This window comes from Ursus americanus, chromosome 23, assembly GCF_024610735.1.
Source record: "Ursus americanus isolate L20-20 chromosome 23, mUrsAme1.1.p, whole genome shotgun sequence".
NCBI lineage: Eukaryota > Metazoa > Chordata > Mammalia > Carnivora > Ursidae > Ursus > Ursus americanus.
The window spans coordinates 2,149,418-2,171,219 of NC_142149.1; the positions used below are offsets into that span (position 1 = coordinate 2,149,418).

General features: G+C 49.7%; 1 protein-coding gene across 2 annotated transcripts in view; it reads right to left on the reverse strand.

Moving 5' to 3' along the window:
* The window catches only part of RPTOR (regulatory associated protein of MTOR complex 1), a 317,986-nt gene extending 305,070 nt beyond the window's left edge, over positions 1-12,916 (reverse strand). For both annotated transcript variants that reach the window (XM_045813984.2, XM_045813983.2), the window contains exon 1: positions 11,954-12,916. In XM_045813984.2, coding sequence (XP_045669940.1) covers positions 11,954-12,115 — 162 coding nt within the window. In that variant the 5' untranslated portion in view covers positions 12,116-12,916. The remainder of the gene's footprint in view (positions 1-11,953) is intronic.
* Positions 12,917-21,802: the final 8,886 nt, after the last annotated feature.

The window sequence follows — 21,802 nt, forward strand, 5'->3', positions numbered from 1 at the left end:
ACTGTCTGCTATTATTTTCCAAGAAGCAGAAAAGAAGTCGAAGCTGGTAGCTGGGCCAGTGTTAATGTTGATCTGGTTCCTGGGTGTCGTGGGGGTGTCCTGAGTATTTTATTATGTTTCAGATCCTATAAGGGTAAGAATATCAAAAATGGGGAATTCAAAACAGTCCTTTAGTGACATAAAGTAAAATCTTGTGTGCGGGAAAGGGAAGAGGGATGACAGAGGAGGGGGAAATATAGCAAAATATTAACAGTGCCGAGTGGGATTTTATTTTTTATTTTTATTTTTTTTTTTTTAAGATTTTATTTATTTATTCAACAGAGATAGAGACAGCCAGGGAGAGAGGAAACACAAGCAGGGGGAGTGGGAGAGGAAGAAGCAGGCTCTCAGCAGAGGAGCCTGATGTGGGGCTCGATCCCACAACGCCGGGATCACGCCCTGAGCCGAAGGCAGACGCTTAACCGCTGTGCCACCCAGACGCCCCCAAAGTGGGATTTTATTTTTATTCTCATTATGTTTTCCCTATTTTCTAATATTTTACAACAACATGTGTTATTGTGCACTCTGAAGGAAAACAAGCTTCCAAGGAACTCCGTTTGTCTGATAAAAATGCTAAAGTATTTTTCAAGTACTAAAACGTTCCCAGTATGAAGTTTTATTTAAAGGATGAAACTCTTCTGGGCCTCCTGCTGCTGACCAGGTAATGATGCTCTCTCAGGAGAAGCGCCGCGAGCATGATGGGAGAGACAGCCTGGAGGCTCTCTGGAGGGGGCCTAACCACACTGCAGGTCGGGGCCAGGGGCCGGGGGCCACCACCAGGAGGCCAGGCCGGCAGCAGATGGGACCCGGCGCAGGACAGTCCCAGCGCGCAGTGACCACCTACACAGTGAAGGACGTGGAGCGACATGCATGGACACGCCAGGGTATTCAGGACATCAATATGGGAAAGAAACACAAGACAACTTGCATCTCAGAAATGCTCCTGGCTCTACAGAAACTAATTCTGAACCAGAGCCAGGGCTCAGAGGGAGTGCAGAAAAAGGAAATGTCTAATTTACATTTGACGGCGCTTTTAGTCTCACGTATCTTTAAACTGCCAGTCTGATCAACTTTTGAGGATAAGAGAAGTTATCCAAGAGGACACCAAACTGAACAATATTCACCGCGTGGCTCATCACCAGCAACCACGGCACGAGGACAAGGGTGCAACAGGGATGAACGCACACCAGACACCAAGGGGGACAGGGGGCCCGGGACCCATCTTAAGCAACACTTTCAACATTTCCCACTGAAACACTCTTTAAAGAAAATTTTCTCCCATCTCCAGAGTGAGACACATGCTCCCTCCCTTCCCGAATGCCCACAGTAGCTTGCCCCTCTCTCTCCCATATCCAGCCAGAGCCTACAAGTCGCTCTGCTACCACGGGCACCCCATCATTGACCAACGCCACCCATCCTCTGTTCCAGGGAGCTCTCGGGCCCTCCCATGCCCCCTGGCACTAGCTGAGCTCAGCTGCAGCCGGCGCTTCCTCAGCTCCCACCTCCCCACCCTCAGCACGCTCCTGACCCACGCTCCCTCCCCAATGCACACCCTCACACACACACACACCCCTCCTCACACATCCGCGCGTGCGCGCCCTCACACACACACACACACACACACACACACACATTCCCTCCCGTTCTCTCTCTCTCTCTCTCTGCAGCCAGTGAAATCTTTCTAAAATCCTAATTATGTCACTACCCGCTTTAAAATACTCCTTAATCGTCCTTCAGACAAAATCCAAATTCCTAGGGCCTTGTAAAGCCCGTCAGGACTTGCCTTGTCCGCCTGCCCGCGCACAGGGACCCTTACCATGTCTCTCAGCAGTCTCGGCCCTATTTCTTTGCCTGCCCCGTAATTACTGAGTACCTTCTACCACACGGCACCGTGTGAGACGTTAGGGGCCACCGGTGAACAAAACCAAGTCCCTGTTTGAGAGCTGACAAACCAAACACAGAACCTGGTGTTAGGGTGGAGGCAGGGCCAGAGGGAAAACACAGCAGGCGGGGGGGGGGGGGGGGGGGGGGGGGGGCGGGGGGCCGGCTGCCGCCTTAGGAAGCAAGGAGGGAAACCCGCACCAGAAGGCCTAGCCTTGGAGAAGTGCAGTTTCCCAGAGGCCATGCTCTCTCACCTCCCCACCTCTGCACACCCTGGTTCCTCGGCCAGCCTTCCCGCGCTCTCCCTTCTCTGCCTGGCGAATTTCTGCTCCCTTCCAGGTTCTGACTCAGAGTGCCAGTCTTCCAGGAGGCCTTTCCCGCACCCCGTGCGCAGCAGCCACCAGCCCGACGCCCTGCCTCCTGCGTTGAGTCAACCCGTCTTCCCCCCAAAACTGGTAAACGCCTTAAAAGCAGGAGTTGTTCAGCAATGAATCACCCACACTTAGCACTCTGCCTGGCACAGAGAGGCACTAGACAAACATTAGCTGAATTACTGAATTCTAGAAATAAGTTGTTTGTGACCTAACTACCCTTTCCCCTCTCCACACCCCACCCCTGCCCCGCACACACTTCCGCTTATCCTTCGGCACCGGCAGGGGGCTCCGCCAAGCACCTCGGGCGTGCAGACATGGTAGAAACATCCAGCCAAAAAATTCCTGAAACCACTAACTTGTGACTCAAGTGCAGATACATAATTCTTGTATTGTGCTTTGATTTTGTATAAAAATGTCATTGTTCCCAGATCAGATACAAACTCAAGGGCCACCCCCACGCCCTGTGTCTGCTCACACACAGCCCCAAGCTCAGCACTGAAAGATGAACGGTGCCATACCCGTGATTTCCACCCCCACACGGAGGAGCCTGAAGCTCACTCTGGATAGCATGTCCGCCTCGGATAGCATGTCTGGGCATCTCACTGCACGGAGACTGTGCCTCACACAACAATGTAAGCAAATGTTAACCCTTAGTAGGTCTGCCTCCCCAAGTGCCTGCGTTACCATTCAGAAACTACCCTCTGCGTGTCTCAGTCTGGGGCAGTGGCTACATGAGGGCCGTGCAACATCGGAAGAAAGCAACACCATGTGCTTTCTTTAGGTATTTTTTTTAAGATGTATTTATCTATTTATTTATTTGAGAGAGAAAGAGAGAGTGCAAGCAAAGGAAGGGCAGGGGGAGAGGGAGAGAGAATCTCAAGCTGATTCCCCGCTGAGCACAGAGCCCAATGATGTGGGGCTCGTTCCCATAATCCTGAGATCATGACCTGAGCTGAGATGAAGAGTTGGACACTTAACCGACTGAGCCGCCCAGGTGCCCCCAGCACCTCGAGCTTTCCGATACGATGCTCTGAAGACAGCACGTCGCCTCAACTGCATTGTGACCCAGGTGCACATGCTGAATGTGCCTAGGACACAGCAGGCAAACCCAGCCTGAGGACATTCCACAGTCACCGCCCGGTACTCGTGAAAAATATCAAGGTCAACGAGTTCAGAGACAGTAGGACATCGGTGCCAGGGCCTGGGAGGGGAACGGGGAGCTGGCCGGTGAGCACAGAGCTTCAGTTTGGGAAGACGGTAAAGCTGGGAGGCGGACGGCGGATGGCTGCACCGGAGAGCGAACGCACCTGATGCCACCGAGCGGCACACCTACAAAGGATCAACGTGGCACAGACGCGAGTGTGTTTTGCACGAGGGTCGACGTGGCACAGACGCGAGTGTGTTTTGCACGAGGGTCGACGTGGCACAGACGCGAGTGTGTTTTGCACGAGGGTCGACGTGGCACAGACGCGAGTGTGTTTTGCACGAGGGTCGACGTGGCACAGACGCGAGTGTGTTTTGCACGAGGGTCGACGTGGCACAGACGCGAGTGTGTTTTGCACGAGGAAAACCGTCAAGGGCAAGAAATTCTAAGACAGGCCGAGAAACTCCCTTAGATCAAAGGAGGCTACCTAGACAAGACCATTAAAGGCAGTGAGGGACCCCGAGGGGGGGCAGGGAGGGCAGAAATTCCTAAGAAAGGGGCACTGCCGGGAGAAATGACAACATGTGAACGTGAACCGTGGATTAATAATAGTAACATGTCAATGACAGATGTCCTGACTTTCACAGCAGTCCTGTGTTTATGTAAGAGAGGCCTTGCTCGCAGGGGCTATGCACAGTAAGGCATGAGGGGGCACAGAGCCTCCAACTCCCTCCTCAACCGCTCATGGGAGAAAATTACAGAAACAGAGAAAATGATAAAGTCGACGAGGGAAGATGTAAACAATTGGTGAATCTGGGTGGAGGGTACAGGGGGATTCATTGTCCTATTCTTACAGTTTTTCTGTAAGTTGGAGATTTTACCAAAACCAAGAAACAGAAAATAGTGCAAGTCAAGAACAAATGCCACATCCGAGAGCAAACTGATGGGGGGGTTAAATGATCACATGTTCTCCACGGCCACCTGGGGGCACGTACCCCCCCCCCCGCAGAGCTGCACCTGTCTGACAAGTGGAGGCTCAAGAACATGATAAAAGCATTAATTATCATGTCAAACATCTCCTGGAATGGCATTTTCTATATATTTAACAAGACTTACAAAAAGAAAAGGTGTCAAACTTCGGCTCTACTGAAACAAGTATGGTAGATGCCCCAAGTACTTTTTTAATGTCTTCAGAATAAAAGGAGGAAAGAGTCAGAAACCTGGAGGACACCAGCTATATATAATCCACACGCTACCTTGTTAAAACTCTAGCTTTAGAATTCTACAAGGTGATAATGAGGAGAAATGTTCTCATCCGTTTCAGGACTCTTCCACAGCATGCTGTTCAAAATGGAACACGGCACATTTTTTAAAGCAGGTTAAAAAAAAAAATCTATGTAGATGGTCCCCTTGTGGCCCCTGAGCTTCCCGTGGCAAATGCCGACGGCAAGTTCACACGCTTCAAGTGCAGGGAGAGGGTGCCTGGGCTGGCCGCCCACTCTAACCCGCGAGGCCTGACCAGACTAGAGCCCACGTCCTCGACAGCCACTCTCCTGTGCAGCTGCCTGGCTCTGGGCCTGGTTTCTCCCTCGGATTCCCACAACTCCCCTCTCCAGCTGGTGCTCCCACCTCCGGTCCCACGCCCCCAAACCCTCCACTCCACCCACGGTCAAAAAGATCTTTCGAAACACAGATCTCCGTAGGGTACTGCCCCACTTAAATCCGTAAGCAGCCCCCACCATCAAGCACACCAAGTCATCAGATGCTGAGAGTTCCATGCTGGGTCAATGGGATGGATTTGCAGGTTTCATAAATGCAGTTCAATGCAAATAATTTACTAATTTATAATATAAATGCAAAGTTTCCCCCACAATCATGCCCTTCTCACCTGCCAACACACATAACGGCGTATTATAATTTGGTGCTGACGTGTCTGTCTGTGCTACCAGACCTAGGGTTCTGGAGAGCAGAGCGCCCTATAAGAGAGCAATACGACTTTGCTGCACTGAAGTGAAGACTTCTGGTACCTTCCCCTGCCGCACTCAGACGCTGTCCCTTCACTCCCAGGACAAGATGCTACTGTGTGAGCAGCAGAGCCACCCCTCCAGGACACACACCAGGAGTCCGGGGCAGCAGGAGGCCCTAAGGGTGGCTACGTGGTTACGTGTCAGGCGACTGCCTTCACAACCGCACAGAGCTCTTCACGAACACAAGCTCCAGAATGGAAAGGGCGTGACAGATCCCTTTTAGGTGCACTACCTAATTTCTGGTCTTCTCTGCTGATATTTTTGGCCAACCACCTGATATCCTCAAGCCCTGCTTCCTAATTTAAGTCTGACGCCCACTTTCTTCTAACTACACTAACAAGTCTCAAACTCTCCATGATGGGACACCTTTATGCTCAAAGATTACTGTAGACTCCCAAAGAGCTTATTTTATGAGCTACACTTACCCGAACTTTCCGTGTTCGAGAGTAAAGCCAAAAAGGATTAAAAAAGGAATGTAGGGGCGCCTGGGTAGCGCAGTTGTTAAGCGTCTGCCTTCGGCTCAGGGCGTGATCCCGGCGTTCCGGGATCGAGTCCCACATCGGGCTCCTCGGCTAGGAGCCTGCTTCTTCCTCTCCCACTCCCCCTGCTTGTGTTCCCTCTCTCACTGGCTGTCTCTCTGTCACATAAATAAAAAATCTTTAAAAAAAAAAAAAAAAAGGAATGTATTTCTTTATTGATTCATTTAAAAATTACAAATTCATTATATATTTAAATAGATGTTTCTATGAAAAATAACTATATTTTCAAAACATTGTTAGACAAGTGGCAGTTTTTTACAAATCTCTTTAACGCCTGTCTTCACAGAGGACAGCTGGACTCCACACACTGTCTCGGGCTGCCGTGACGTGCTGTTTTGGCCGAGCAGATGTGCAAGCTCTGACCTCACAAAGATGTGCAGGCGAAAAGAGCAAGAGTATGAGCACATCCAGGTAACCGAGGACAATCTTCTTTCACGTCGCGTCGGAACTCAGCAAGCTGTAGTTTCGGCAAGGTTAGCGGCAATCTATCTGAGCAGAACACAAACTAGGGGACCTAACCTAGCCAAAGCCACAGCCAGGGGCTCCCTTACCATGTTAAAATCCGCCAGCCTCACTCCGAGTGAATCTTTTACCCACGGATGGTTTTGTGATATCACGGACCGGTCATCTGGAAATACTGCTTCACTGAATTATGCAGCTGTTCCAAATGAGGATACACCTCGTTCTACATTTCATAGGCAAAAAAAATCCTATTCATTCTACCACCACGGTCTCATTGGAAGAGTCTAAAGTGTGGGAAGCTGGGAAGCTCACAGCGGCAGACACGGGCTCTCCAAAACTCTAGATTTTCACCTGAAAGCTCAAATTTCATCCCTGGCAACAAATCCTGTCTTTTTCCTTGAAGTGACAGCTCATCTTGTTCATTTTGGAGACACGACTGCCAAAGACCCAAGCCTCAGTGCCCAGAGCTGCTTGTTAGCCTGTCAGGTGCAGCTCGGGCTCCCTGGGGCCGCAGCTGGCCCAGTGCACACACCACCACCACCACCACCACCCCCCCCGCCGGTAGAAGGGCAGCACGCAGCCGGCGCACCGCGTGCAAGGCGGGCACTACAGGGCCAGGATCTGATAAGACCAATACGTTTTACTGCATCATCAAGGGCATTCTCTAGTGGAGTGGAATTTTTTAGCCGTGAAGAAAACAGGGGACCAGCACCGTCTGGCGCCACCACTCTGATTCCTGCGAAGGCGCCAGCAGGTTTACCCGCATCACTCTGCACCATCCGCGCAGATCCCAACACAGAGACAGAAAGGCCAGTGCTACCTTGCATTTTTATTTTTTTTAAGATTTTATTTTTAAGTAATTTCTACACCTAACGTGGGGCTTGAACTCATGACCCCAAGATCAAGGGTCGCTCGCTCCACCAACTGAGCCAGCCGGGTGCCCCTGCCTTATACTCTCATTGAAATAAGGGTTGGGGGAGCCCAGAGCCCACCGCAGGAACAGCTGAACTACACCTCCGGCACTGTTCTCAGTCTGGTTTTATATCCCCGCCACCACCCCAGCCACCTTCCCGACACACTTGGTTTTAGACTCCACAGCCTCACAATGTGGACTTTTCAGCGGAACGTTGTGACACCGTTCTAGACTTTGTTTCTCAAGTCCACCTCCCTCACTGCTACCCCTGCAGCTTAGGTCCCTTCGGCAAGTCATTTAATTAAGGTCTTGTCTCCTGATCCGTCACATGGAGACAATCATTCCCGACCAGGGAAGGTGCTGGAGCCTTAAAGAACACACCCCCTGCGGAAGCCCTTGGCAAACTACGCCATTGTTTCTTCAGTCCGTCTTTACCATGTGTGAAGCACTGTCCTGTGTACTAGCACAAATGAGGTCCCTGCTTCATAATAAAAAACTCAGTTACAAGGGTAGGGATATAATGAAAAATACCAGAGAAAGCAAGAGTGCTCATAAGTGGCTGGCAAGTTGCTTAAGATGAGATAATCTGGGAAGGCCTCTCTGAGGAAGTGACCCAGCAGCTGAGAGTGGAGGACCAAAGGGAGCCAGGTGTGCAAAGAGCAAAGGAAAGAGCATTCCAGGGCCTTTCCATGCAGGAAGCAGAAAAGGCAGGGGGGCCAGATCACGAAGCTTTGCGCACCGGGGTGAGGAACCTGCATTCTCCTCCCAGCACCTGGGAAGCCAGGAGAGGGCCAGTCAGGAAGTAACAGAATCTGATTTACACGTGTGAAAGACCCCTCTGGCCACCGCGTGCAAATCGATTGTAGGGCAGAGTGCATGTGGGGAGACCAGTCAGGATGCAAGTCTGGTCATTCAGACAAAAGACAGCAGCCCCCCAGACGGAGCTCACAATGGGTGGAGACAAAGCAAGGGGGTCCAATGTAAGATGCACTTTGGAGGCAAAGCTGACAGGCTCTACTTGTGAGCGGGACAGGGCCATGAGGAGGGGAGGAGGAAAGAAGGAAGGTAAATCCTGGATTGACAATGTGAACACCTGAGTGGGGGCGGTGGCCGTGTGCTGAGAGGACACTGAGGCAGAGCGGGCGTTCAGGAGCTCCAGGGCCAGGTCAGAGGTGAAGACCTCGAATGTGCGAGTCACTGGCATGTGAACTGAATGTAAACCATCAGCCTAGACGAGACCCGCTGGCGAGGGGTCTACACAGCAAAGAGGGAGGGCCCAAGATCGAGTCCTCGAGTGCTCCACACTGAGCTGTCAAACAGCAGAGGGGGCTGAGGAGGAGCGAGGAGACCCTGGAGGGAGACCAGGAGTTTCAGGAAGACACAGAAGCAGGTGAGAAGGGCCTCAGGAGGGAGGGAGTGGCCCGCTGTGGAATGCTGCAGAGAGGTCAGACAAGATAAGGACAGAGAAGTGACTTTAAGATTTAGCCACCAATGACCACCTGTGGAGGGTGTTCTCAACCCCAGGCAGGGAGCCTCCCTGGAGCCGATGAGAGAGGCTGCAAGGTGAGCAATGTGGGGTTAGCCTTCTATTGCCCGTACGTTACTCTGATGCATCCCCTGGGCTTCCTCCACGGCCGACTCCAAGGATGGCTCACAAAGCCAGGTGACAACTAGTCGAGAGACCGGTTTAGGAAATGGCTCATCATTTTATACCCACCTCTCCTACACACGTGTAGGTACGGTGTGTGTGTCGTGTTTTGAGAGCAACAGCTCTCTAGTTTCCCTGATTCTGCCCCACACGTGTGAGATAAAGATCCATCTGAGACCAACTGTTCCCACATGCCCACTCCCCAGTGGGAGAATGAACTCGCTGATAACCATGAAGTATCCCAGCAAAACACAAATGGGGGACACGTACACCCATCAGCGTTAGCCACGGGCCTAGGAATGCTTCATTCTGAGCTGTAATTTATGTAAGTCTAGTTATTTGCAACTTACAAGCCAAAGATGCTATTGATGCATGCACGTATCATGCACTATACACAGAACTCACCAAACAACAAACTAATTTGATAATAGCAGCATTAAACTAACAGTAGCTCAGTAACTCAAATGCAATAGTGGCATCTGAAAACCAGCAGTGACCCAAAACAAAAATTGTGGGAATCCCAACTGAGAGTGGGCAAGTGCTACAGCTCTCTCTGTGAGGATGCCGAATGCTGAGTGGCAGAAAACTTTTTAGGGCCATCAGTCAACTTTAGCGAAGATGTCAATTTTAGGAATCCTTAACAATTTCACTCAATAGGATGCCAATAGGTAACCACGAATATATACACAAAATAAAAGCATCTGGAATTACACACGGATCACAGAAAGAAGCAAAGGCTGCGTCTGGGTTTGGGGCAGTCAATGGCACACCAGGGCGAGTGGCAGGAGCAGCCTACTCCCGGCCCACCCGGCCCACGCGTGTCGCTTTACCACAATGCTGCCGCATCACACCACAGGAGCGGGCAAGGGAGACAGCCCAGCCTGGATGCCGTGCTCAAGATTGCTAGAATCAGCTGTCCGGTGTTGTGGGAACAGAGCACAAGTCACACCCAGATAACCCGCTGGCAGGAACCAGCCCTACAAATGGGGTCTGTGTGGCTGCAGTGTTGGACTCCTTCGTGTTTTATGACATCTGACAGAGTGCCAACATTTTTAAACTGGAAGGCTTCACATTTAAAAAAAAAAAAAAAAGTCTCTGGATTCTCAAAGAAAAAGAAAAGAGAGAGAGAAAGGAAGAGATATGGCTGAGGCCCACCTGCGCCTTCAGCTGCTGCGGCCTGTGCTCTCCAGAGCCCAGCCTCCAGAAAATCAGACACAAGTCACTGTCAGCTGCCACTGATCTGTGAACCCGCGCATTCTTCTTCCATGTGGCCCGTTTCCTTCACTTGTGCTACCTCCAGCTGTTAGCACCATTTGGACTGGGAACCTTTGTCCTGGCAGGGGTGCTGAAAGGTTTCCTGGGGCTGAGTCCGGGGTAGAGACCACAAGGACTGTTAAGATACCAAGCTCTCGCACACCAAACTGGAAACACTAGCTTCTGATTTTCTTCTTCATTAAACACCTTGCAGAGGTCAGACACAGCAAACGTCCTCCCCGGCTCTTTTCTAAGGAGGAATCTCAGGAATTACTCAGACTCAGAACTTCTCTCTTAAAAACCTATGATGAGCCTATCAGGAAATGCTGATCATTCACAAATTAAAAGGTCAAGAATATACCCATTAATCAGTTTGAACAGTTTGAGCACTGGCTTAGGGCACAAAAGGGAACCACATTTCAAAAGAAGAAAAAAAAAAAGTCCTCCAAATAGTAGAATGGGGGGAAAAAAATTAGACAGTTACTTTACAATAAGTTTCTTTTCATATATACATAACAACTACAAAAGCTTTTAACTGTGAATTGTACTAAAGATGTCCACAAGACAGACTTTATACAATCTCTTCCAATGACCATCTCTTTTACTCCTTAAACTACCTTTGGGTGAAACAAATTTCCCTAAGCTAAATCAATAACTGAAGGACTGGTTACTAGTGACTGACTAAGTAGAATTACCATAATGTGATCTTACATACACGCAACAACATATACGAAAGACAATAATCTTAGACAAGCATATTCATAAACCCAGAGCAATCACACTGTAATGTAACACCAACTACCCTTCTTACGCCCCTGAAATGTTTAAATAAATAAAGACTGTCTTGAAGGAGAAAATAAATCACAAAAAGACAAATTTTAAGTGTGCAGAGATGAGAGGGTCCCACCTTTTTGCTTTAGAGACCAGGAGATAGACAGTGGTTAATTAAGGACAGGTTCACCAAAATTGGCTGTTTTCTTTCCCACTACCGCTTGTGAGTCACTGTTCACACTCCAACACGATGGAGACCCCTTGAAACCTGGACCCAAGTTCCAACCCATCATCCTCTAATTCCACGGTGGAAAAAATTCTTTCTCCAAGCTACAGCAACACGACACCACATAAAAGGAGAAAAAGTCTGGATTCAAGACAAGCTGTTTAGAAAGCTATGATGAAGTTCATTGTAACTTTAAAATAACTTTGCCTTAATTTGTTACCAGCTAAACATTTCCCAGTAATGTTGTTTCCCAGCACAGCATTTCACAGAGCTTAGACAAAAAAAGTAAACCAGCCACAGAAGCAGGCTAACCACGTGGGTACAAGTATTCTAGCCCAAGGTGTCTTTCCTCCAGTGTTAACAGCACTAAGTATACCAAAGAGTGTGGGAACACTTGCAACGCTGTACTTTCGCACTTGGTTAACTTTTACTGTCTGAACCAAAACTTAGTTTGAATTAAAGTAACATTATCCAGTGAATAACTACCAACCAAAACACCCTTTTTCCATTTACAACCAAAAACTAGAGTCTGAAATGGCTCGTGCTTTTTAGTTGACTTGCAACATGTGCCTGGGAAAAAATACCGCTGCTTTCCCAAGGACATTTTTCTGGCTCTGAACTTTCTTCGTGGAAAAATCTACCAAGGTCCAAGGGGCACAGTCGGAATCCACTTACCCGATCCTTCATCCTCCAGCTCTGAGCTAAGGATTTGGAGCCTTCGATTTTCTCACAGTGCCTCTTTTTCATAAAAGCCAAAGGCAGGTTCCAGTCTGTAAGGTCGGCCTCATCTTCCTCCCCGAGTCCCAAAAGAGGGGACTGTAGCATCTCGGACTCCATCAGGGGGGGAGGGGGTGGGGGAGTCCTTGGCAGCAAGCGCTCGAGAACCTCCAGCCTTAAAAACGAGTGTGTACCAGAACTGGGGAAATAAGAATCAGGAAAGAGGGGAGTGGGAAAAGAAATGAATGGGGAGTGTGCGGAGACCCTTACTCGGGCAAAAAGTCTGAGCCCCTTCTCTCTACTCTGCGCGGGAAGGCGGAGGAGGTGGGAAGAGCCGAGGGGAATCGGAGCAGACCGAGGAGCTCCGCACAGACACACACGCCCGCAGATCCCAAGCCACTGGCTGCTTCCCAGGCTGCACGTCCCCGGAGGGGCTGCGAGCGGAGCTGTCAAAGGCGCGAGGGACTTCAGGCCTCACGATGACCCTACTCTCGGCCTCCAACGCCTCAGCCGATCCGAGGACAGGAAGGCCGCCCGCTCTCGGCGCCGGTTCGCCGCCTAGGCTGAGGTCTCCGGCCGAGGGGAAGAGGTTCAGAGCGCGTCGGGTTTCCCGCAGCCACTCTCAGCCCTGCGGGTCCCGCACTCGCCGGAGCTGCTGCACCCAGAGCCAGGACCGGCCCATCGTGCTCGCTCGCAGCCGGCTCCTCAGCCCCGGATCCGCGCGGCCTGGCCGGTCCTGGCCTTCGGCCCCGTGGCTCTCTCCTGCCTGAGAACCAGTCCTGAGAAAAGGGCGACACGGAGGCGCGAAGAAGGCAGGTAGTGTGGGCTTAATGGGTTTGGAGAGTTTTGCCCTCTGGTTTGAAGCTACAGTGAAACTCCTCTCATCAGCACATCAAGGAGGACGCCATGTTGCCAAGACCCAGGATGCATCGCGATCTACGGCGTGACCAACAGGCCAAACTTCCTCAGAGCCTTCTGGCCGCGCTTCCCAACATGCGGAAAGAGAAATTCCCCCTTCTTCGTTACCATGGTTACCACAATTCAGCTTTCCCGAGTTTATGGCGTTCATTCAATAGATGCGTGATATCAGGCAATCCTACAAATGAAACTATGTCAATTTAATTAATTTTGAAAAAGCTTTTTATTGTTACAAAGGGACCTACATGCTCTTGAAATTAAAGGAATTGACCCCTCTGTTGTTTCTTACGGATTTTGAAAAGGCAGCAAAAGCTTCCGAAAGAACCACTGATAATATTTTAAAAAGAAGATAGTTGGGGGGGTGGGGTTGCGCAGAGTATCCTCCACAGTATCAATCAGATATTCTTTTCTTTTCTTTTTTTTTTTTCAGGGAATACCCCTGGGAAAAGATTCATTTCAATTACAATTTCTTATTGAATCCATCTTATTTTCTGAGCAGTTTATTCTTCTTTTGATATAGCTTCATGTGCAAACAAGTAAAAGCTACAGGTGTCTATGAGTAGTGGCATGCCTCCTGCTTTACTTTATTTCTCTACTCAGGAAACATTGCTTTAAAAAAAAAGATTTTATTTATTTATTCGAGAGAGAAAGAGAGCAGGGGGAGGGGCAGAGGAAGAGACTCTCCCCGATGAGTACAGAGTCCAGTGTAGGGCTGGATGCCACGACCCTGAGATCTTGACCTGAGTGGAAACCCAGAGTCGGACGCTCAACCGACCGAGCCACCCAGGCGCCCAGGAAACACTGCTTATCGACAGTATGTGCAGAACTGTGGCCTCCTGCACTAGGAGGGAGCGTAAAGCCGAATGCAGCATGCAGGGCCTGCCTTCAGTGAACACAGTGTCGGTGACACACGTGGACCCGTTACGTAAAGATGGGCAGGCAGGAAAGAGGCTGGTCTTCCCCTCTGCATCTGGGCTTTGGTGTCGAGGCACCTGGATCCCAATCTTGACTGAATCACTTTCCATCTCGGTAACTTTGGTCAATTCTCCAACTAGTTCAGCCTCGGTTTCCTCAGATATAAAACCCGGATAATAATACCCACCGTGAAGGATATAATTAACTGGTGGAAGTGCCCAGTGTAGTATGAACGCCCAAAACAATACACCAGCTACCATCTTTCCGTACCTAGAGTGAAACCTAGCAACTGTGCTTTATTAATCTAACCTCAGACTGGACTCTAGAAGATACCTGTGTCTCCGTGGTTTCCCGGGTCTTTGGCCCAATGTGGGAGTCCATATCAAAATCCTGATGGCATTTGTGTTCCTTTCCACATCGGAATGAATAGTGCCATCCCAGATCTTTCTCACCTAGCACATGGCAAGTGTTCCAAGCATTCATTTCATTACTACATCCGACTGAGCCTGATTCTCCCCTTAAAACTCAGGGCAAATTCACCAGAACACAGATGGAGGCTAAAACCTTCCTTTTCCCTGCTCTCTCGGTGGCAAAATATCCCCACAGTCACCAGCAGAGGCTTTAGGACCGCAGGCTCATGGGAAGACCCTCGCCTTACCTCAGCAGTGCTAAACCCATTCATTCCTAACTAGCCTGCGACCTGGGAAAACCCACGCAATCTGGGAGACTCCGTTTCCTCACCGACAAAGTGCGTGTCACCTTGGGATACCGCTTACCTTGTCTGATACTCTAAATGAACGTTGTAAAGATGCCTGTGGAGCCCAGATTTGGCAGGTCATCGGAATCACCAGGGAAACTATTTAAAAGTAAAGGTGCCTGCATCCCACCCCACACCCCCTGATCTTGGGGAGTGGGAAGATAGGGGTTCAGGGCCTATATTTTTTAATCAGGTAACCCTGAGGAAAGCTTAAAACCAGTCAGATTCAGGGATATTGGAAAACATTCTCTCTGAAGCTATCAGGCAACATTCTCCTCTTAGGATTCCATTCCCGCCACATGGCAGGCCCTCAAGAAACATTTGTACCCAGTAAATGAGTATTAGGAAGCAATCATCCGATCTTCCATCTACTAAATCAGAGCAAGACTTGCCCTCTCCCCCAAACTACAGAACAAAACACACCCTCTACTGTGACCCCAGAACCAAGAAGCCATTTGGGGTCCATGTCCTGGACCAGGGTCAGGACACACACATTCTGGCCCCGAGCCGGTCACAAATTCCTGCAGACAGCAGCAAAGCCTCTGACCCCCTCTGCCCTCAGCCTCCACCTCCACAGCATGAGGAACTCGAAAAAGGTGAAATCTAGGCTATTTTAGGTCTGAAACTCTGTGATTCATGTGAAACCCAGAAAGGGGCTGGTGACAGCCCAGCTCCCAACCTGAAGGCTCAAGACTGGTCTTGAATCATCTCATAGCAACATGACATTTAAAGAACCCTCGTCCCAGTGTGTCATGGATGATTCTAGTCAAGTCCCAGATAAGCATTTGGGACTGTGGCTGAAGGCAGTGAGCGTCTATGACTAATGACGGGCTGGAAATTCAAGGCCTACAATTTCTCACCTGGGTGATCTCATCCCCACGGTGTGTGATCGGCGGGCCACCAGGGCCTGCAGTTCCGATCCCAGCGTCCAATTCTTCACAAGCAAGGACATCTCATGCTTTCCACAGAACCTCGAAATAAGATACTTTAATCTTGAAAACAGTTTTATGCATCTCAAAAAATGCACGAAACCTGGTCTGGTTTTCAAGCTATAAAACTGGGGGAGGGTGTTGCTGACATCCTGCGGGTTGTGAACAGCAGGCTCGGCGCTGGGAGAGGAGGGGCTTGTAGGCGCAGTTCTGATGGGAAACAGCAGAAAAACCTGGGACCTGCTTGTACAGGGAGGGGGAACATGAAGGTAGACCAGCTGACCCCTTCCAGCCCTAAAACTTGGGCTCTTTGGCAACCAGAAGCCAAAGACACTGCCAAGCGAGCATGAGAACAAATATAAAACCCTGAATGTGTGGGTTGAATACAACAGAGGTCAAGGGTAAACATAGGAGGGGGAAAATGGGGCAGGGAGAGGGTCTGAATATTGTCTCAGGCATGGAGTTTGTTGCCCGGGGAGAACAAAGGAGACCAGGTGAGCCCACCTCACCTTCCCTCGAAACACAAGACCGGCTCAGGCAAGGCGTTCCATCTGCAGGCAGCGTGGGCTGAGTTCCATCCTCCAATATTGCAGCTTCTCCGCTAAATCAATCGAGGGTACGGAATGTGTTTTGTCATCAAGAATCAGGAGCGAGACTGGAGGTCAAGAAAGCGGGTGCTTCGCTGAGCTGTTGCTTTCCACGCAGGGAGACCGGCCAGCTCCCGTCCTTTCCAGAGAAATCTGTGCTTAGCTTAAAAGAAACCAAAATAGACATAAAGTCCTTTGCTTTTGTCTGAACATCATTACTCTGTTTTTAGCAAAATCCAAGCCACCCCCCCCTGCAGGTCAGACGTTTTGTTTACAGCCAAGTGAGAGGAGAGAACTAACGGGAAGTGACGGGCCTCAGCATCTCCGTCGGAAATGCAAGGCTGCAAGACGCCAAACGCGCCTGTCTCCCTCTCTGCCCGTTTCATCCGTCTAAAAATACGGTGATATTTATGCATGTGATTTTCATCCCCTACAGTATACCTTTCTGTTTCACTTACTTATTTTTTTTTACACCGAGTGTGTATGGTTTTGATAAGCAGAAACAATGTGATTCCATTTAAAAAAGGAGGTGACCCCCGAGGGGCCTGGGGACTATGATAAAAAATGCTTCTTACTGAACAAACTTCACCCACTCTCTGCATTTCTTCTTTCAGAGCTGAGAGATTTTGCATTGCCTCAGCCTTCAAGATCCAGCCGCAAGACAGAGCCAAGGAGGACATGCACAAGGACGAGGAAACAGAAGTGGATCCTGGACAGATTGTGACCTTCACCCCACGCCCCTTCCTTCCCACTCTGGGGGCTGTTTTGTGTAGGGCGGTGAAGAGCCTAGAATTCGGAGCGAGGTGAGGCACAAAGGAGCTGGAAGCCAGTGTGGCCCAGGCCCAGTCCCCCCTGGGCCTGGCTTCCAGCACGGGCCCCTGGCCAGGCAGTCGGGATAGCCTGGTGCACCCAGCTCCAAGCCTTCACTGGATCAGACACCATTGTCCGCGGTCCTTAGGAATTCTTCGTGGAGAAGGGACAAAGGCCTGTTCTTTCCCAGCTCCCAAGTTCCATTCACGGGAGCACCCTCCTTCCTCCCAGGGCCCTGGAGATCAACTGGCCAGGATATGGTCTATGCCCAGTACAGACAGAGTGTTTGAAAAGAAAGAAAAAGAAAGCTTGTATGATAGAGACTATACTGAGAAAATTTGTTATCCAATAAAAAACATACGAACTGAATTTTATAACCTTTTATTTTAATAGAATTGGCTGCAATAAGATTCTACCTTTATGAAAATACAAATAACACAACTGTGTCTTTTTAAGCTCCCCATTTGTTCTTTTATGTAATACTCACATCTCATCAGTGATTCTCAGGTTCTCACCAAACACGAGACCCTGGGGGAGCCAAGGCTAGCCCAACCATCGCCTCTGCCTTTAATAGGGGGATTAGGGAAAACGCCTGTAACTAAAATATTATAATCCTGGTGGTGAGTGTCTGTGGTGAGCCAAGCCCTTTTCATGAGAATTAACTCATTTAATCCCCTAATAGGCTCATTTAAAGGCTCCTGTTTTAGATCCGTTTTACCACTAAGGAAATTGAGACACAGAACAATTAAACAGCCTTCTCAAGGTCTCTCTGCTGGCCAGGGCTGGGCGAGGGCCCAACCAGCTCAGTGGAAGGCCCAGCCCTGGCAGGAGCATCTCCGCAGGACCCTAGGCTCAAATCCCTGCTCTGGCATTTCCAGGCCCCAGACCCCAGGAGAGGCGCTCCATGCACCCCCCCCCCACCACCGGTTTCATGTATAAAGTAGGAAACTAACAGTTTCTGTCTCACGGAGATGCTGTAAGTATTAAATGAGCTAATGCCCGGCACACAGTAAGCACTCAGTAAAAGCTGTTATTAACAAAGTTCTGTAAGAAATAAATTCCATCTGTGTTGATTAAAAAGCTTCCTGTAAAACACAGCATGTATGCCTGAGCCTCAAAGATTGATTTCTTTTTTGGAACAATTTTAATTGTTTTTCTAAATGGAAGTCTTACATGTGAGCTGGAAGGGAGATGTAAGAGAAGTCTCATTTTTCATGGGGGTCAGTGGATCAGACCTTAAACTGATTTTTTAAAAGTGAAGAAAGGCACTGTAAATGCCCCAAGTCCAAATACTGAGCTGAGTATGAGTAGACGCAGCCAGACCCACGACCAGCTGTCCAGGGGCTGAGGGATGACTCATCCTACATCCTCACCCCATCCTACCTGCATTTAATCCTAGAAAGAATACTGGGCATTTTAAACAGTACCACAGAGTACTTTGACAACTTTTCGTAAATTTAAAAAATGAAAGTAACAAATTCCTGCACGAGGAAATTGGAAAATGTCAAAATGAATAAAGAAAAAGGAGCCAAAAAGCACGGTTCCCATTTTGTGTATTTTCTTTCTGCCTTTTCTTTCTGGCAATATATATATATATTTAAAATCTATTTGTTTTTTACAATAAAAAAAAACATTATCCTGAAACATTAGTTTGAAAATAAAAACTAGAACAAAGAAACACTTAATTCCACTGCCCAGACATAACTGCCACTAATATTTCTTTGTAGAGCCTTCTGTGTATTTTATAAATGTGTATTATGAAAAGACGTGCTCATTTGTATCGTTTTTGCAAAAGAGAATCAGTCCGTTTTATACAAACAACGCTATTTAGCAAAATGTCTCATGTTGCGACTTGTCTCTTTCACTTACAGCGGGAGCGCGTTCTCCTGGCACAGCCTGTAACTAGGGGATGTGGAGGGTGACCCACGGCGAAGGGCACAGCCCGCGGGGTCACACCGTAGGAAGCCATGACCTTCACCCACCTTAATGAAACTCAACAAACCAGACCTTTGGCTCCAGAGACATAAGGCGAACACTGTTCCATTCATTTCCAAAAATGTCCAGAGGGTCATTAAACCTGCATGCAGAGCCTGGGGGGGCGGGTAAGTGTTCAATTTAACACTAACAGAAGTATTACCGTTACACTATAATAACAGTGGCTAAGCTTACAGAGCACGTCCTGGTACCAGAACCTGTTCAAACACTTCACACATTAACTCAAACTCATGATGCGCCTCTTGTCCCCATTCCACAGATAAGGAAGCTGAGGCACAGGTAGGCTGAGGAACTTGCCCGAGGTCACTCAGTTAATAAGTGCTGGAACCAGGATTCGAACCCGGAGGACGCTCCAGAGCTGAGGTTCCCCAATTTTGCTGTTTATCAGGATTGCTCACAGTGGAATGAACGTCAGAGGATGGCCACCCAGAACCCCAGGTGCTTCAGCGCCTGGGCTGTGTGGGACCCACAGCTTTGAGGCCTGTGTTCCTCGTACACAGAGAGCTGGTTTCCAGCCGGCAGGTGCCAGCCCGGAAGCAGTGATGTGGCTTCCCGGGAAGTGAGAGTCCATCGTGTCCTGGAGAAATGTGTGCTCGTACAGTCCACACCCAGTCGTCGGCGAAGACTGGGTCCAAAGTTGGGAGCAAGCTAGTCTGAGAGGGTTCGTGTGGGCTAGATTTAGGTCTTCCCCACATGACCATGTGTCCTGGTCTCCTGGGGCGATCCTGGTTTCCATCTTCTGCCCTGACATAATTATCAATAATACCGTCTTGCATTCTCGAAAATGTCCTGGCGTGGGTCATAAATCACTGTCACTCCACCTCTTACCCACTGAGACCTATGCTCCTTACTCAGTGCATCAATCGTTGTCCTGAACAAACTCCTGTTTGTGTTCATGTCCCTTCCCCCAACTAGATAGAAGCTCCATAAAGACAGGGACCCTCTCCTCTCATTCCTGCTTTGTGCCCTGCAGAGAGCACAGAGCCGGGTAGAGCAGTAGGCAGTGTCCGAATGACTCCAGGGAGCAGGACCCCAAGGAACCCATTCTGGTAGCAGAAACAAGGTGAACATTCAGGGCACGAGGCACAGCGGTCACACTTAGAGCCTCAGCAGCAGTGACTGGTCCTTCGGAGGGAGGAAGCGGTAGGGGAGGGGCAGACCTGGGGAGTAGCTGAAGGAACCCCACCCCACCCACCCCAAGAAGAATGGCAGCCCAGAGACTTAAAGGACGAGACACGGGGCCACTCTGACCTGGATAGGAAAAGAAAGTGACTTGACTTTGAACCCCCAAGTGGGCAAAACAGACCGTGAGAACATCGTTGAACGGGAATCTTTGCTTTTATCCCAGTCCAGTCCAGCTAAGCTACGTACTGGCACCCTCCAATCTCAACAGAAGGTCAGTGCTCAGCCACACAGCTGTTCAATACAGGTGTCTGGGGTAACCCGGGGGTACCCTTTCCACCTCGTGGTCCCCACCATCCCCAGAACCCCTGGGTCCTCTGCTAGGTGACTGCTTCCAGCCAGCAGGCTTGCAGGCTTGACTAAGGCTTCTATTGGCTGGGCCTACGGCTTACGTCATCTCTGCTGCATTCTCTTGGCCAAAGTCGGTCACATGCCACAGCTAACTGCAAAGGAGACTGGGAAGTGTAGTCTCTATGCCCCGGAGGAGCTGGAAATCGATTGGGTAGATAAGGAGCGACAAGATTTTTCCTAGAAATGAAAGTAAAGAAGCCAAAGATATGTGTTCATGGACTGGGGCTGCCATAATAAAGTGCCACAAACCGGTGGCTTACAATAGAAACGTGTCACGGTCTGGAGGCTGGAGTCTGAAACCAGGCTGTCAGTAAAGCAGCACTCCCTCGGACGGCTCTAGAAGGAAATCGGTGCCCTGCCGTTCTGTGAGCGCCCGGTATCACCTGCACCCCTGGCATTTCCCAGCTTGCGGCGTCCAACCCCGGCCTCTGCCTCGCCTGACACACGGGGTCCTCCTTATGTGTCTCTGCGTCTCCCCTCTCCTCAAGGACCCCAGTCAGACCGGATTACGGGCCCCCTACGTCATCTGCAAAGACCCTACTTCTAAGTAAGCCCGCATTCACGGCTACCAGCACTTAGGACTTGGGTATAGGTCTCTGCGGAACACAATTCAACCCATAAGAAACAAAGGGCAAGAATTTATTTATTTATTGGGGAGAGGCGGGGCAAAGGGAGAGAGAGTCCTAAGCAGACTCTTTGCTGAGCACGAGCCGGACATGGGGCTCGATCTCAGCGCCCATGAAATCAAGACTTGAGCCAAGCCAAGAGACCATCGCTAAACCAACTGTGCCACCCAGGAGCCCTGTGGCGTGAACTTTTTAAAGGTACCTGAGACGTTCTCACATAGCATCCAAAAAGATCATCATAATTTGCATACAAACTGGGAGCGCAAGAGAGGACAGGTATCGTCCCACCTTCTCCAAACCGAGGAGCCGTATTTTGGTTTTCTTCCTTGGTCTCATCACCTTGATTTTTGCAAATTTGATAAGTGAACAATGGCATCTCATTCTCCTTCTGATAGGCACCCCTCAGGAAAGACACAGAAAGGGGAAGAGTGTCCAGGAGTCACGTCATCCAGGCTCAGGAAGTAGAGGGTGTCTGCTGGGCAGTGAACAGCCAGCCACCCCAGGACACGCCCAAGAAGAGACTTCGGAACGTGTAACTGCCAGAAGTTGATGCTGACATAGTTCTCGTCCTGCAGAAAGCAACTATCAGAAGGCAGGGAGGACAAAAATTTCCATTTATCCATCTGAAATTGATGTTTCCAGCGAGGAGACCTGGATGGCTTTGTGCAGACAGCCAGCTGCCGCAGTCGCGCGTCTCGTCTGGTCTGCCTGTCACAGTGGCAAGTTCGGTCTGATGG